The sequence below is a fragment of the Rattus rattus genome, chromosome 2 (assembly GCF_011064425.1).
Source record: "Rattus rattus isolate New Zealand chromosome 2, Rrattus_CSIRO_v1, whole genome shotgun sequence".
Taxonomy (NCBI): domain Eukaryota; kingdom Metazoa; phylum Chordata; class Mammalia; order Rodentia; family Muridae; genus Rattus; species Rattus rattus.
The window spans coordinates 99,429,897-99,447,581 of record NC_046155.1 but is presented as its reverse complement, the minus strand read 5'-3'; the positions used below and the strand labels follow the sequence as shown (position 1 = coordinate 99,447,581).

The following is a 17,685-nucleotide window of genomic DNA, read 5'->3' as shown; positions in this document are numbered from 1 at the left end:
TATATAGAATTTAGGATTTGAAAAAGGTACATAGTTCTTAAGGTTTGACTAGTTTTTACTTACTCAGAATTTACAAAGTTAAACTGTGAGAAGAAGAAGAAAGACTATAAATATGAAAGACTAACTCATTAGAAATTGACCCCTTGAGTCTACAGACAGTGACAGAGAAAAGAGAGTGCAGGTTTTTAACTGGACTCTAAGGCTCAGACTGTACCAGGGACACTTCCAGAACCTACGATTTGAATTTTAAAGTGAGATAATAGCCCAGATCTGATGGTGTCAGTGTAATAATTTTAAATACAACAATGATGACTAGCTGCCTCTGAGGTCGACCCATGCTTATCACCCTGTACAAAGCTTAAGTCCAAGTGGATCAAGGACCTCCACATCAAACCAGATACACTCAAACTAATAGAAGAAAAACTAGGGCAGCATCTCAAACACATGGGCACTGGAAAAATTTCCTGAACAAAACACCAATGGCTTATGCTCTAAGATCAAGAATCAACAAATGGGATCTCATAAAACTGCAAAGCTTCTGTAAGGCAAAGGACACTGTGGTTAGGACAAAACGGCAAACCAACAGATTGGGAAAAGATCTTTACCAATCCTACAACAGATAGAGGCCTTATATCCAAAATATACAAAGAACTCAAGAAGTTAGACCATAGGGAGACAAATAACCCTATTAAAAAATGGGGTTCAGAGCTAAACAAAGAATTCACAGCTGAGGAATGCGAATGGCTGAGAAACATCTAAAGAAATGTTCAACATCTTTAGTCATAAGGGAAATGCAAATCAAAACAACCCTGAGATTTCACCTCACACCAGTGAGAATGGCTAAGATCAAAAACTCAGGTGACAGCAAATGCTGGCGAGGGTGTGGAGAAAGAGGAACACCCTCATTGTTGGTGGGATTGCAGACTGGTACAACCATTCTGGAAATCAGTCTGGAGGTTCCTCAGAAAATTGGACATTGAACTGCCTGAGGATCCAGCTATACCTCTCTTGGGCATATACCCAAAAGATGCCCCAACATATAAAAAGACACGTGCTCCACTATGTTCATAGTAGCCTTATTTATAATAGCCAGAAGCTGGAAAGAACCCAGATGCCCTTCAACAGAGGAATGGATACAGAAAATGTAGTACAGCTACACAATGGAATATTATTCAGCTGTCAAAAACAATGACTTTATGAAATTCATAGGCAAATGGATGGAACTGGAAAATATCATCCTGAGTGAGGTAACCCAATCACAGAAAAACACACATGATATGCACTCATTGATAAGTGGCTATTAGCCCAAATGCTTGAATTACCCTAGATGCCTAGAACAAATGAAACTCAAGACGGATGGTCAAAATGTGAATGCTTCACTCCTTCTTTAAAAGGGGAACAAGAATACCCTTGGCAGGGAATAGAGAGGCAAAGATTAAAACAGAGACAGAAGGAACACCCATGCAGAGCCTGCCCCACATGTGGCCCATACATATACAGCCATCCAATTAGACAAGATGGATGAAGCAAAGAAGTGCAGGCCGACAGGAGCCGGATGTAGATCGCTCCTGAGAGACACAGCCAGAATACAGCAAATACAGAGGCGAATGCCAGCAGCAAACCACTGAACTGAGAACGGACCCCTGCTGAAGGAATCAGAGAAAGAAGTGGAAGAGCTTGAAGGGGCTCGAGACCCCATATGAACAACAATACCAAGCAACCAGAGCTTCCAGGGACTAAGCCACTACCTAAAGACCATACATGGACTGACCCTGGACTCTGACCTCATAGGTAGCAATGAATATCCTAGTAAGATCACCAGTGGAAGGGGAAGCCCTTGGTCCTGCTAAGACTGAACCCCCAGTGAACGTGATTGTTGGGGGAAGGGCGGCAATGGGGGGAGGATGGGGAGGGGAACATATAAAGAAGGGGAGGGGGGGAGGGGGATGTTTGCCCGGAAACCAGGAAAGGGAATAACACTCGAAATGTAAATAAGAAATACTCAAGTTAATAAAAATAAAAAAAAAACACACATACTGCTCTTACAGAACACATGCGTTCAGTTCCCAACACCTGTATCAGACAGTTCATAATTGCCTGTAACTTCAGCTCCAGTGAACCCAATTGCAGCAGGGAATACCTATACACATAATTAAAAATAAAAAATAAGTCAGTGCTGGAGAGTTTGCTCAGGGGTTTTAAACACTTGGTGCTCTTAATAAAGGTCCCAGGTTTGATTTTCAGTACCCACACAGTTGCCCACAGTCATCTCTGACTCCAGTTCCAGGGCACCTGATGCCCTCTTCCAGCCTCCTTGGGTACTAGGCAATGTGATACACATACATATGTACACACAAAAAACTCCTATACATAAAAAAATAAATTTTCCTGGGTATGATTCACACACCCACCTTTAATCACAGGACTCAGGAAGCAACAAAAGGAGATCTCTGAGTTTAGGCTAACTTAATCTACATAGTTTCAGTGCAGTCAGAGATATGGAGCGAGACTCCATCTCAAAAAATAAAATAATATAAATCTTTAAAAAATAAATAAATAGGGAGGGACTGAGGAGAGAAGAAAGGGGAAACTGCAGCAGGGATGTAAAAAAACTTATATTAAAAAACTATTCAAAGATAATAAAAATAAACAAAAATAGATAAAATACTGGTATGCTCATCTACTCCAAGAACTTAATTATGCCATTAATTCAGGAGTTAGCATATTCATGCTTTCGATCACATTGTAGCTACACTAAGAAGTTTGAACTGAAATCTGGATAGGAAAATCATACTGAGTTATATACTGGTCCCAGAGAGCTGCTAAACGAAAGCTCATTAATGTGTGTTTTCAAGACCAGAAAAATGTATGTTTTCCCAGTTCCACAGGTTAGACTTCTGAACCTGCAGCCTTCTTTGTGAATGAGAGAATCTGTTTGGGCATCTTTATTGGCGCATAGGGATAGCCAGTTTTCCTTGACATTTCTGATTCACAGACTCATCGCTCCAGTTCCTGTCTCTATCTTTACATGCCTTTATACACTCTGTGAATGAATTCTATGTATGAACGTCCCCATTAAAGGCACCAGTCTCTGGGTTAGGGTCAGCCTACTCTAACCCATCTACAAAGTTACCCTTCCAGATAAGGTCACATTCACGTGTTCTGCTAGTTAAGTTTAGAGTCCCACTACCAACCCACTACAAAACCTTATTTGCTTTCAAGAATGCATAAAATAATTGAAAAAGAAATCATCCCTAAAGCATTTTAAAATGATTATATGACCTGAGGTCTTCACTTATCTCACTATAAACTGACTCCTATTACTGAAGTTACGATATGTACAATAAGTTGTCTAATTTGTAACTATAGTAAGAAAACATGAAGTGTACCTAAAGATCCTGGGTACTTTCTAGGCTGAAGCCAAATTGCTTCTATGTCTTAAATGAAATTATAAAATAATCAAAATGATTAAGAAAGAAAAAAAGGTATTAGGCAATCAGAGCATGACATCAGGCCAATGTGACTGAGATACATTGTTCCATAGGAATACGTAGGCAAATATATAAAGAAAATAATTGATTAAGAAAACATATGAAGCCCAGCATGGTGTTAAATGCCTTTAATCCCAGCACTTAGACTCTATGAATTCAAGACCAGCCTGATCTACAAATCGAGTTCCAGGACAACCCGGACTGCTACAGAGAAACCCTGTCTTGAAAAACAAAAGCCAGTTCTGTACCCAGATCCTGTGGGGAGAGAGCTGGATTCTCATAAATGCAGACAATCCTGAGAGCACAGGAGAGATGGCCACTTCTGCTCATATTCCTGGCCCAAGAGGAATCTGCCTGGAGCCCTCTGGACACAAGAGGAACAGTTTGGGACAGGATCCTTCCGGTTTCTGCCTGGGACAGAAGCTGACCCTAGGACACAGCTCTCTGTACTCAGATTCCGCTGAGAGAAAGCCGGTCTCCATGAGGGCTGACACACAGGCTTACAAGAGGGTCAAACCACTGTCAAAGACAGTAAGACCAGCTAACACCAGAAATAAGAAGATGGCGAGGGGCAAGAATCTAAGCAACAGTAAGTCCTGGATACCCCAAATCACAGGAAAAGCAAGATTTTGATTTGAAATCACAACTCATGATGAGGTTAGAGGACTTTAACAACAACATAAATAACACCCTTAAAGACAACACAGGTAAACAGGTAAAAGCCCTTAAAGAGGAAACGCAAAAATCCCTTCAATAATTACAGGAAAACACAACTGAACAGGTGAAGGAATTGAACAAAACCATCCAGGATCTAAAAATGGAAATAAAGACAATTTTAAAAATCACAAAGAGAGACAACACTGAAGTTAGAAAACCTAGGAAAGAGATCAGGAGTCATAGACCCAAGCATTACCAACAGAATACGAAAGACAGAAGAAAGAATCTCAGGGGCAGAAGATACCATAGAAAACACTGACACAACTGTCTAAGAAAATGAAAAATGAAAAAATCTCCTAACCCAAAACATCCAGGACACAATAAGAAGATCAAACCTAAGGACAATAGGTATAGAAGAGAGCGAAGATTCCCAACTTAAAGGGACAGTAGATATCTTCAACAAAATTACAGAAAAAAAGTTCCCTAACCTAAAGAAAGAGAATACACCTCGGCAACAAAGAGAGACACTACCTCAGGGTAAAAAGCTAGAAAACAAAACATTTCCAAGCAAATGGACACAAGAAACAAGCTGGAATAGCCATTCTAATACTGAATAAAATTGACTTTCAACCAAAAGTTATTTTAAAATATAAGGAAGGACACTATACTCATCAAAAGCAAAATTCATCAAGATGAACTCTCAATCCTGAATATCTATGCAAGGGCACCTACACTCATAAAAGAAACCTTATTAAAGTTCAAGGCACACATTGCACCTCACACAATAATAGTGGGAGACTTCAACACCCCACTCTCATCAATGGACAGATCATGGAAACAGAAACTAAACAGAGACAGTGAAACTAACAGAAGTTATGACCCAAATGAATTTAACAGATTACCTATAGAACATTTCATCCTAAAACAAAAGAATAAACCTTCTTCTCAGCACCTCATGGTACCTTCTCAAAAACTGACCATATAATACAGAAAATGTGGTACATTTACACAATGGAATACTACTCAGCTATTAAAAAGAATGACTTCATGAAATTCATAGGCAAATGGATGGAACTAGAAAATACCATCCTGAGTAAGGTAACCCAATCACAAAAGAATACACATGGTATGCACTCTGATAAGTAGATATTAGCCCAAAAGCTCAGATTACCCAAGATACAATCCACAGACTACACGAAGCTCAAGAAGGATGACCGAAGTGCGGATGCTTCAGTCCTTCTTACAAGAGGGAACAAAAATATTCATAGGAGAAAATATGAGTTTGGAGCAGAGACTGAAGGAAGGGCCATCCAGAGACTGCCCCACCTGGGGATCCAGCCCACATACATACAGCCACCAAACCCAGACAATATTGCTGAAGCCAAGAAGTGCATGCTGACAGGAGCCTGAAATAGCTGTCTCCTGAGAGGTTCTGCCAGAGCATGACAAATACAGAGGCAGATATTCACAGCCAACCATTGAACTCAGAACAGGGTCCGCATTGGAGGAGTTAGAGAAAGGACTGAAGGAACTGAAGGGGTTTGCAACCCCATAGGAAGAACAACAAGAGCTCCCAGGGACTAAACCACCATCCAAAGAGTACACATGGACAGACCCATGGCTCCAGCTGCATATGTAGCAGAGGATGGCCTTGTTGGGCACCAATGGGAGGAGAAGCCCTTGGGTCCTGCCAAGGCTCAACCCCCCAGTATAGGGGAATGTCAGGGCAGGGAGGCAGGAAGGAGTGAGTGGATGGGTGGGGAAACACCCTCATAGAAGAAGATGGAAGAGGGAATGGGATAGAAGGTTTATGGATGGGAAGCTGGGGAAAGGGGATAACATTTGAAATGCAAATAAATTTTAAAAATCCAATAAAAAAAGAAAAAGAAAAAACAAAACAAAAGAAGAAAGCATCTGAAGTAGTTGTATAAGGAAGCAGTTAAACTGTATTAGCAGTTAAGCACAGATCATTGTGATCAATCCTGCCCTCATATGAACAGTCCAAAGCCATACTGGTCATATGAAGGTAGTCTGAGGAAAAAAGCCTGTGCAATAACATAGGCTGGGCTCTGTACACGGGGCATTTTCATTTACCCTTTATTTTAATCATTCAGTTATACAGCAGCTTTTGATGGACCTGAGTTCATTTGTGGATTAAATATCACTTTAATTGAACCCTGACAAGACAGGTAAGTGATTTCAAAAGAGTCCAAACAAAACACCAACTAAAGTAAACATTAATAATCCAAATAAAAGCAAATAGCAAATCTGTTACTTCGCTACAAAGAGCATCTTATCAGCAGCAATATAAAGTAGACATAATGACCATCTGATAAAATCTGACAATAAATAAAGCAACTAAGTATTCATACTTAAAATATCACAGCAGGAAGTCATTAAAAGATAGAGATAATATATTTCATTCCTTAAAGATTTTTCTTTTTAAGCTTCCAGTTCTTTCTCTGATTCCTTCAACGGGGGTCCCGTTCTCAGTTCAGTGGTTTGCTGCTGGCATTCGCCTCTGTATTTGCTGTATTCTGGCTGTGTCTCTCAGGATCGATCTACATCCGGCTCCTGTCGGTCTGCACTTCTTTGCTTCATCCATCTTGTCTAATTGGATGGCTGTATATGTATGGGCCACATGTGGGGCAGGCTCTGCATGGGTGTTCCTTCAGTCTCTGTTTTAATCTTTGCCTCTCTCTTCCCTGCCAAGGGTATTCTTGTTCCCCTTTTAAAGAAGGAGTGAAGCATTCACATTTTGCTCATCCGTCTTGAGTTTCATTTGTTCTAGGCATCTAGGGTAATTCAAGCATTTGGGCTAATAGCCACTTATCAATGAGTGCATATCATGTGTGTTTTTCTGTGGTTGGGTTACCTCACTCAGGATGATATTTTCCAGTTCCATCCATTTGCCTATGAATTTCATAAAGTCATTGTTTTTGATAGCTGAGTAATATTCCATTGTGTAGATGTACCACCATTTTTTCTGTATCCATTCCTCTGTTGAAGGGCATCTGGGTTCTTTCCAGCTTCTGGCTATTATAAATAAGGCTACTATGAACATAGTGGAGCACGTGTCTTTTTTATATGTTGGGGCATCTTTTGGGTATATGCCCAAGAGAGGTATAGCTGGATCCTCAGGCAGTTCAATGTCCAATTTTCTGAGGAACCTCCAGACTGATTTCCAGAATGGTTGTACCAGTCTGCAATCCCACCAACAATGAGGAGTGTTCCTCTTTCTCCACACCCTCGCCAGCATTTGCTGTCACCTGAGTTTTTGATCTTAGCCATTCTCACTGGTGTGAGGTGAAATCTCAGGGTTGTTTTGATTTGCATTTCCCTTATGACTAAAGATGTTGAACATTTCTTTAGATGTTTCTCAGCCATTCGCATTCCTCAGCTGTGAATTCTTTGTTTAGCTCTGAACCCCATTTTTAATAGGGTTATTTGTCTCCCTCTGGTCTAACTTCTTGAGTTCTTTGTATATTTTGGATATAAGGCCTCTATCTGTTGTAGGATTGGTAAAGATCTTTTCCCAATCTGTTGGTTGCCGTTTGTCCTAACCACAGTGTCCTTTGCCTTACAGAAGCTTTTGCAGTTTTATGAGATCCCATTTGTCGATTCTTGATCTTAGAGCATAAGCCATTGGTGTTTTGTTCAGGAAATTTTTCCAGTGCCCATGTGTTTGAGATGCTGCCCTAGTTTTTCTTCTATTAGTTTGAGTGTATCTGGTTTGATGTGGAGGTCCTTGATCCACTTGGACTTAAGCTTTGTACAGGGTGATAAGCATGGATTGATCTGCATTCTTCTACATGTTGACCTCCAGTTGAACCAGAACCATTTGCTGAAAATGCTATCTTTTTTCCATTTGATGGTTTTGGCTCCTTTGTCAAAAATCAAGTGCCCATAGGTGTGTGGGTTCATTTCTGGGTCTTCAATTCTGTTCCACTGGTCTATCTGTCTGTCTCTGTACCAATACCATGCAGTTTTTATCACTATTGCTCTGTTATACTGCTTGAGTTCAGGGATAGTGATTCCCCCTGAAGTCCTTTTATTGTTGAGGATAGTTTTAGCTATCCTGGGTTTTTTGTTATTCCAGATGAATTTGCAAATTGTTCTGTCTAACTCTTTGAAGAATTGGATTGGTATTTTGATGGGGATTGCATTGAATCTGTAGATCGCTTTTTGGTAAAATGGCCATTTTACTATATTAATCCTGCCAATCCATGAGCATGGGAGATCTTTCCATCTTCTGAGGTCTTCTTCAATTTCTTTCTTCAGTGTCTTGAAGTTCTTATTGTACAGATCTTTTACTTGCTTGGTTAAAGTCACACCGAGGTACTTTATATTATTTGGGTCTATTATGAAGGGTGTCGTTTCCTAATTTCTTTCTCGGCTTTTTTCTCTTTTGTGTAGAGGAAGGCTACTGATTTATTTGAGTTAATTTTATACCCAGTCACTTTGCTGAAGTTGTTTATCAGCTTAGTAGTTCTCTGGTGGAACTTTTGGGATCAGTTAAATATACTATCATATCTTCTTCTAATAGTGGAGTTTTACTTCTTCCTTTTATTTTGTACCCCTTTGACGTCCTTTTTTGTCTGATTGCTCTGGCTAGAACTTCAAGAACTATATTGAATAAGTAGGGAGAGAGTGGGCAGCCTTGTCTAGTCCCTGATTTTAGTGGGATTGCTTCAAGTTTCTCTCCATTTAGTTTAATGTTAGCAACTGGTTTGCTGTATATGGCTTTTACTATGTTTAGGTATGGGCCTTGAATTCCTATTCTTTCCAGGACTTTTATCATGAAGGGGTGTTGAATTTTGTCAAATGCTTTCTCAGCATCTAATGAAATGATCATGTGGTTTTGTTCTTTCAGTTTGTTTATATAATGGATCACGTTGATGGTTTTCCGTATATTAAACCATCCCTGCATGCCTGGGATGAAGCCTACTTGATCATGGTGGATGATTGTTTTGATGTGCTCTTGGATTCGGTTTGCCAGAATTTTATTGAGTATTTTTGCATCGATATTCATAAGGGAAATTGGTCTGAAGTTCTTTTTCTTTGTTGGGTCTTTGTGTGGTTTAGGTATAAGAGTAATTGTGGCTTCATAGAAGGAATTGGTAGTAAGGAGCAAGAATTTAAAAGCATAAAAAGTAATAAATACTGAAACATAGCGGTGCACACAGTTAGTCCTAACAAACAGAGGTTACGGCAAGAGGATCATGAGTTCTGGGTCAGCCTGGGCTACATATCGAGAGCCTATGTTTAAAACAAACAACTCGGGGAGGGAGAGAGGAGGGAACAAGGTATGCTATCTATAAGAATTTCAAAACCACATCTCCGGCCTACATTCCTCCCTCGTTCCACTCCTATTTTATGCTAGCCTAACCATTAAGTTCATTAATAGGAACAGGTTCTGGAGAAAAATAGAAGCAGAATAAGCAATTATTTTTACTCAATTCCTTTAAAAATGTGCTATAGAACGGCCATGGAAAGATGAAAGTCTAGCAAATCTGCTTGCCCAGAAAGACCAAATTTAATCACATCTACAATTTCCTCTTCTGACACAGCTTTACAACTTTAACTATATATAATTAGACAATCTTACTTAAACAAAGTTAGCCTATTCCCTCCAACTGTGTTTCTAACACCTATGTAAGCCAAAAAAAAAAAAAAAGAAAAAGAAAATGTGATAAAGTCATTTTTAAAAGCATCAACATAAATATAAAAGTAACTCCCTCAACTTTATTCTGATGAGCTTTCTGCCATAGTAGTTACTCTGTCTCCTTATTCACAGAATGAGATGGAAGAAAAAAAAGGCTTCAAGTATATAGTTTCCTTAATAACACAGAAAAGCTAAAACTGAACTAACTACACTTTAAGCCCCTATGCAGATGGAATTTGCCTGAGAAATATGTAATATATAAATATATATATACATACATACACACACACACACACACACACGTAATCCTAATTCTCAGGTACCATGTTCTACTGCTCATAAATTTATTTCTTAAAAGAATAAAAATAGTAAAAAAAAAAAAACAAAAAAAAACTTTTAGGTGTCAGAGGGTGCTATTACAGGGTAACTGCCAGCCTGAGTATGTTTGTTCTGTTTGTCCTTCAGTAAGGAGCCGCCCTTAAAAGTCCACAATCTTTTCCTGTTCTTTCTCTCCAACCACAATAACCTTTTGTATCCTTCCTTCACTAGCAACATTCTGCCAAAGACTACAGGAAGTACATTAATACACAGAAGTTGCCTGCAGCAATTTCAGCTTGAGTACTGCAAATGAATTTCAACTATCTGACTAGCTATCTTTAAGCCAGACTTGATTTTACCCTAAGATTTAGTGCTACTTGGCCATCTTTTAGGGCTACTTTATTTGCAATGATCCATTTGTTATGTTAGTATAAACACACATGTGAGTCATCTGTTATTTCTGGAGAATTACAAAGTTAATTTCACAAACCATGCTTAAAAATAAAACGTTAATACTCTTATAGGAAACAGAAACTGTCTTACAACCTGAAAGGGTTCACCACTCAAATTCCATTAAATGTAATTAAGTGTAAATCAAATGACAGTCAGCAACATTTCTTTTTTTTTTTAATTACTAACACTACTTTAAAGATATATTACAAGTATTGCATGTGCTTGAAGGAACATCTTTCAAATTGCAGTCAAATAATCTATCTCAAGTTCAAATGATCTCACACTCACATACACACAGATATTAGGAAAAGTCTCACTCTGCAGTACATGCTCCCCTAAAACTCATCACAAGCCCCCAAAGTACTGAAATTACATGCATGAACCATACCTATTTCTTCTCTTAATAAACAATTTGCATTTCATTTGAAAATTTAAGGCAAAAATAAAATAAGTTTCACAAAAGATCAGTCCACCTATTCTCCCAGGCAGAATTTGGTTTTTTAAAATATTATAGTATTAAAATGACTCTTCTATATGTCCTCTGACTCTCATAAGTGTTCAATCTTTTTGGCAATCAATATTTTGTATAGAGAAGGCCAGTATTGCTAGTAAAAAAAATCCCTAAGTGACAATAAAGAATGGCCATTTGACCAAAATGACATGTCAGTGGCTTTGAACAGAAACAATTTAGTATAGCTGACAGGAAGACTACATATTTCCATAGAAAGAAGTGTAAGCTCCTTCAACTCTTTCAATACTTCCTCTAATTCCCCCCAAGGGGGTCCTGTTCTCAGTTCAGTGGTTTGCTGCTAGCACTGACATAAGAACAACAATGCCAACCAACCAGAGCTTCCAGGGACTAAACCACTACCGAAAGACTATACATGGACTGACTCAGGGCTCCAACTGCATATGTAGCAGAGAATAGCCTTGTTGGGGCACCAGTGGAAGAATAAGCCCTTGGTCCTACCAAGGTTGGACCCCCGGTGCAGGGGAATATGGGGGGGCAGTAAGGGGGATGTATGGGGGAAATACCGGTATAGGGGGAGGAGGAGGGGAAAGGATGGGGGCTTATGGACAGGAAACCGGGAAGGGGAAGAACATCTGAAATGTAAGTAAAGAAATATATCTAATAAAAATTTAAAAAAAGAGAGAGAAGAAGAAAAAAAGAAAGACGTGTAAGAACTACACCCACCCCACTGCCTTTGTGAGCACTATTATATCCACAGTATCTAGAAATGTATTTGGTAAGGGGCTGGGGATTTAGCTCAGCGGTAGAGCGCTTACCTAGGAAGCGCAAGACCCTGGGTTCGGTCCCCAGCTCCAAAAAAAAAAAAAAAAAAAAAAAAAAAAAAAAAACCTAGAAATGTATTTGGTGTTTTGTCAATATATGAAAAGATTTGTATATAAACATGTAATTTTAAAATAGTATATCATTAGCTTCAGAATGTAGCAAAGTAATAGAATTTGTCTAGCATTTATTAGGCCTTGGGTTCAATCCCAAATAACATAACATAAATGAAAAAAAAAATTTTTTTTAAAGATTTATTTATTTATTTTGTATATGAGTACACTGTAGCTGTCTTCAGACACACCAGAAGAGAGCATCAGATCCCATTACAGATGGTTGTGAGCCACCATGTGGTTGCTGGGATTTGAACTCAGGACCTCTGGAAGAGCAGTCGGTGCTCTTAACCGCTGAGCCATCTCTCCAGCCCGAAAAAATTTTTTAAAAAGGAATTAATATTGATACACGGGGAAGAAGACAATTATGTATGAATGTGCAACCCTTTACTTTATATGTTAAACTTAAATTTTTAAGTAAATTTTTAAAGAACAGCTAAAATAATAAAAAATAAAAAGTTCAAAACATAAATTAGAATTTCTCTTTTCCTTTTTTTTTTTTTTTTTTTTTTTAAGTGCAGGTAATCAAAGTTTTTTTTGTTTGTTTGTTTGTTTTCTTTTTCTTTTTTTCAGAGCTGGGGACCGAACCCAGGGCCTTGCGTTTGCTAGGCAAGCGCTCTACCACTGAGCTAAATCCCCAACCCCCAGATAATCAAAGTTTAAGTCTTGCACATACTGAGCAAATCCTCTGAGCTATGTTAGCAGGCTCCATTTTATGAATCAGTCTTGCTCGCTTATTCGTTCACTGATCTTTTGCGTGTAAGGAGGTATACATGTGTGTGAGTATGAGTGTCTGTGGAGGTCAGGGGACTATCTCAACTGTCAGTCTTTAAACTCTACCTTGTTTAAGACAGTCTCTTCTTAGCTGTAGCCATATATGCTAGGATTGCTGCCAGTGTGTGTCTGGTGATTCTCTTTTCCAACTCCCATCGCACTGTGAATTGCAGATACATGCTACCACATCTGGCTTGTATGTGGGTTCTGGGGATCCAAATTCAGATCATCACTTTCCTACAACAAGAAATTACTCCTTGCAACCATCTTTTCAACCCAATCTTCCTATTTAGAGGACACACCAACAATAAATAACAGCTGAAACCATGGTGCTCCCAAAATGGACCATTAGATAGTACAATGACAGAAAGAGGTAGTATCACAGGAATGTCCCAAAAATGGCAAATGCTGAAATTTTCAACTAATGTTTAAATGTTTATACGTAAGCACTGGAGAGTTAGCTCAGTGGTTAGGAGCAGTGGATACTCTTACAGAAGAGCCAGGTTCAATCCCCAGCACCCATAACTGTCTATAACTCAAGTCCTAGGGGATCTGATGCCTTCTCAGCTTCCATAGACATCAGGTATATACATAGTACACAGAATTACAAGAAGGCAAAGCACTAGTACATAAAATAAAAATAATTTAAAAATTTACAAGAGTATATTTATATAATAGCTAAACATATATGCCTTTTAAAAATATTTAATACCTTAAGCCAAAAATAAATGTTAAAATTTACACAAATTCTTTTTTATTTTTCTCTAAACTTGGCCAAATATTTCAATGTAATGAAATTTCATACTTCCACAATAGTAGCAAAATATGGCATAACAAAAAGTAGAGGAAAATGATTTTGGAAAATGTAAAAATTTATCATCATTACTGGAGAGTCAACCATTAAAAACTGAACCATGACTGTGACATTTTCTAACCTACCATAGCCACCAAACAAATCATAAAACCTTATTAGGCTCAATATCACCCACGTAGCAATATTGCTACATAATCTTGAGTCTAGAGTTTAGAGCCCTGGTGCCCATGTAAATATGGGGCCAGCATAGTGGTCCACCTGCAATCTTAGCACTCTGAGGTGCAGGCATGGGATCCCTAAGCAAGCTGTCCAGCTAAATTAACTCTGCCAGCTCTGGGTCAAGTGAGAAACCTTCTTTACTATAAGAAGCAATGGGACTTCCTTTAAATTTTAAATGGATCAAAAGTAGGGAATTAGCTAGAACTACACGATGAGACCTTGTCCCAAAAATAAAATTAATTTTGGCAAAAATAATTAATTTTGGCAGGGCCTGGCCTGGTGGCACACAGCTTTAATCCCAGCACTCAAGAGACAGAGGCAAATAGATCTCTGTGAGTTTGAAGTCAGCCTGTTCCACACAGACAGTTTAGGATCAGCCAGGATGACTTGTCTAGAGCTTGTCTTTTAGTCTTTTTTTGCAAAAGGAACCAGAGGGTGGTGGTGGCACACACTTTTATCCAGAACCCCAGAAGCAGAGACAGATAGGTCTCTGAGTTCTAGGCCAGCCTGGTCTACAGAGCTAATTTCAGAGCAGCCAAGCCATAGAGAAACCTTGTGCTGAACCAAAAAAAGTTCTTTTATAAGGAAACCAAAGGAAGATAGTCAGAAGTGGTCAGGCAGCTAAAGAAGATTCCAAGGTTCTCTTTGACAGGAGATCTGATCTTAAGCCAAGAAGAGACATACCTAAGACAGGGACTTCAACCCCCCACTCACCTGTGCATACTCTCTTTCAATAGCAGCCTTCTTCTGACTGAAAGTCCTAGAAATACAAACAAAAATTAATCATTAAAAGCAGAACTTTAAAATCCCATGTAAATCTATTAACACAGCTTTAAATATTGCCTAGTAAGCTATATTGGGGAGGGGGTATTACTCTTTATGAGCTCAGGAATACAGGAAACCACACAGTACAGTCTCTGCAATTTTTCATAGCAGTTACAGTAACAAGTACAAGGCCCCTGGAAGCTGTGATGTAAGAATATACTTTCTATACATGCATTATTTTAGATTCTATGGCTCATATGCTCATATTTTGTTATTTTGTCTTTTTTTTTTCCCGGAGCTGAGGATCAAACCCAGGGTCTTAAGCACTCTACCACTGAGCTAAATCCTCAACCCCCATATGCTCATATTTTAATATTTATAGCTGGGCACAAAGATGTATGCACAGTCCCAACTACTCAGGAGGCACAGGCAGGAGAATTGTCCGTAAGTTTAGAATTAGCTTAGGTAATATAGCAAAATCCCTGTCTCAATAATGATGATGATGATGATGATGATGATGATGATGATGATGATGATGATGATGATGATGATGATGATGATGATGATACAAAGAAGTACCCAAAACAAACAACCCAACTAAATGGCTATTAATAATGAAAACAAAATGCTATGTGATAAATGGCTCCAAGGCTGGGGAGACAGCTCAATGGTAAAGTATTTAACACTTTGTCAGATCCCTAGAACCTACATACAAGCTGGGTCCAGTAACACATGTGCATCTATCACAGTACCCACACTGAGAAACCAGAGGCTGAGACAGGAGAATCACCAGAGGCTTTCAGGCCAGCTAGCCTAGTATACACAGCAGTGAACAAAACAGAGACTGTCTCAAGTAAGGTGAAAAATGCAAACCAAGACATGAAGTTGTCCTTTAACTTTCACAAGCATAATGGCACATATGCAGCCAACCAGAGACAGACAGACACAGATACACACGCATACACACCATAAAATGGATGGATGGATGGATGGATGGATGGATGGATGGATGGATGGATGGATGGATGGATGGATGGATAGATGGATAGATGGATAGATGGACGGACAGATAGATCAATGAATGGATTGAAAGATAGACACACACACACACACACACACACACACACCAAAACCTTTTTAAAGAAATTATATGCCAACAAATGAGGTAACATTAATGAAAACTAATATCTAAAAACAAAATCTACCAAAGCTAAAACAAGACAGTTCAGAAAGATGGTATTGAGATAAAAAAAATATCAATAACAGCAGAGAGACAGGGCATCAAGTGAGGGATGGGGCTGCTTCCCACAGTCAAAACTCTGACCCATAATTCTTCCTGTCTGAAAGAAATGTGGGGATGGAAATGGAGAAGAGCCTGAGGAAAAGAAGGTCAAGCGACAGGCCCAAAGTACAGATTCAGCTCCAGGGAGGCCCCAAGACCTGACACCATTACTGAGGCTATGGGGAGCACACAAAAAGGGACCTCTCATGACTGCTCTCCAAAAGACCCAACAAGCAGCTGAAAGAGTCAGATGCAGGTATGTGCACCCAACCAATGAACAGAAGCTGTTGACTCTTCTGGTTGAATTAGGGGAAAGCTGATGGGAACTAAGGAGGGAACCCTGCAGGAGGACCAGCAGTCTCAATTAACCTGGATCCCAGAGATCTCTTAGACACTGGACCACCAACCAGACACTGAGGTGAGGCCTCCAAACATACACAGCAGAGGACTCCCGAGTCTGGGTTCAGTCAGAGAAGATGCACCTAACCTTCAAGAGACTTGAGGCCCCAGGAAGTTTAGAGGTCTGGTCAGGTGGGTGAGGTGGGGGACATTCTCGGGAGACAGGGGTAGGGGTGGGGGGGTGAGGGGGTAAGGGGGAGAGTAAGGGAGGTGAGGGGGTTGTAGGTATGGGTGAACCAGGAGAGGAATAAAATCTGGAGTGCATAAATAAATGTATAAATAAATAAATAACTATTCTTTGTAAACATAAATGAAAAATATTCTCAACACAAAACTAGCAAACCAAGTTCAGCACCACATTATAAAAATACAGGGGGCTGGAAAGATGGCTCAGCAGTTCAGAGCAACTCTTGAAGAGGACTGGGGTTCCATTCCCACCACACATGTAACCCACGACCACCAGTACCTCCAATTCCACCAGATACAACATCCTCTTCTAACCTTGAGCACCAGGCACATATGTAGTATACAGACAGGCAGACAGACAGGCAGGCAGGCAGGCAAAAATACTCATACACATAAATAAATATCAAATAAAAATTCACATCAAGATCAAGCAGGATATATTTGTAGAACACCAATTGTTTCAGCACATAAAAATAATCACTATAACAGAAATTAAGGTGGAAAAACAATGGAATATACCTAACAAGCATCTAAACACACACACACACACACACACACACACACACACACACACACTAATGCATAAAATATATTCAACAATTTGGTAAAATTCTATACACTTTCATGATTAACAGTGTCAAATGAAAAAAGAAAAAAACTTTAGATTATTTATTTTATTTGTATGAGTGTTCTGCCTGCATGCATGTGTGTGTACCCCACGGTGGAGGTCAGAAGAGGGCTCTGGAACAGCTAGAACTAAAGTTACAGTGGCTGTGAGCTGCCATGTGAGTGCTGGGCATCACATTTGAGTCCTTTACAAGAGCAACGGTGCTGTTAACCGCTGAGCTAATTCTCCAGTCCAGGTGGAGTACTCTTACATGAAGAAAGTCTGAACAACTATACAAATTGTCTACTAGAACTAGAATGTGAATTCAGAGAAACAGTGAAATACAAAGTTAACAAACAAATTCAGTTACATTTCTACATACCATGATCAATGCTTAAAGGAAATGAACACAAAGTCCACTAAGTGCCAAAAATGATGAAATTAAATTTCCCCTTCCAGAAAAAAAGTAGGGGTGGTATGTAAGGCAAGGCCTTTATTCTCAGTGATATTGTACACTGCTATTAAGCATCCGAGATCCAGACCTCCATAAAATTCTTTAAATGTAATCATGAGAAAACATAAATTGTATATATGAGTATATACTCACATAATATAAATACACTAAAACAGTAATGAAACTTTCTTAGGTCA

General features: G+C 39.2%; 1 protein-coding gene across 2 annotated transcripts in view; it reads right to left on the bottom strand.

Moving 5' to 3' along the window:
- Fchsd2 (FCH and double SH3 domains 2) overlaps nucleotides 1-17,685 on the bottom strand; it is a 189,833-nt gene that overhangs the window by 144,712 nt on the left and 27,436 nt on the right. For both annotated transcript variants that reach the window (XM_032893067.1, XM_032893066.1), the window contains exon 3: nucleotides 14,510-14,555. In XM_032893067.1, coding sequence (XP_032748958.1) covers nucleotides 14,510-14,555 — 46 coding nt within the window. The remainder of the gene's footprint in view (nucleotides 1-14,509; nucleotides 14,556-17,685) is intronic.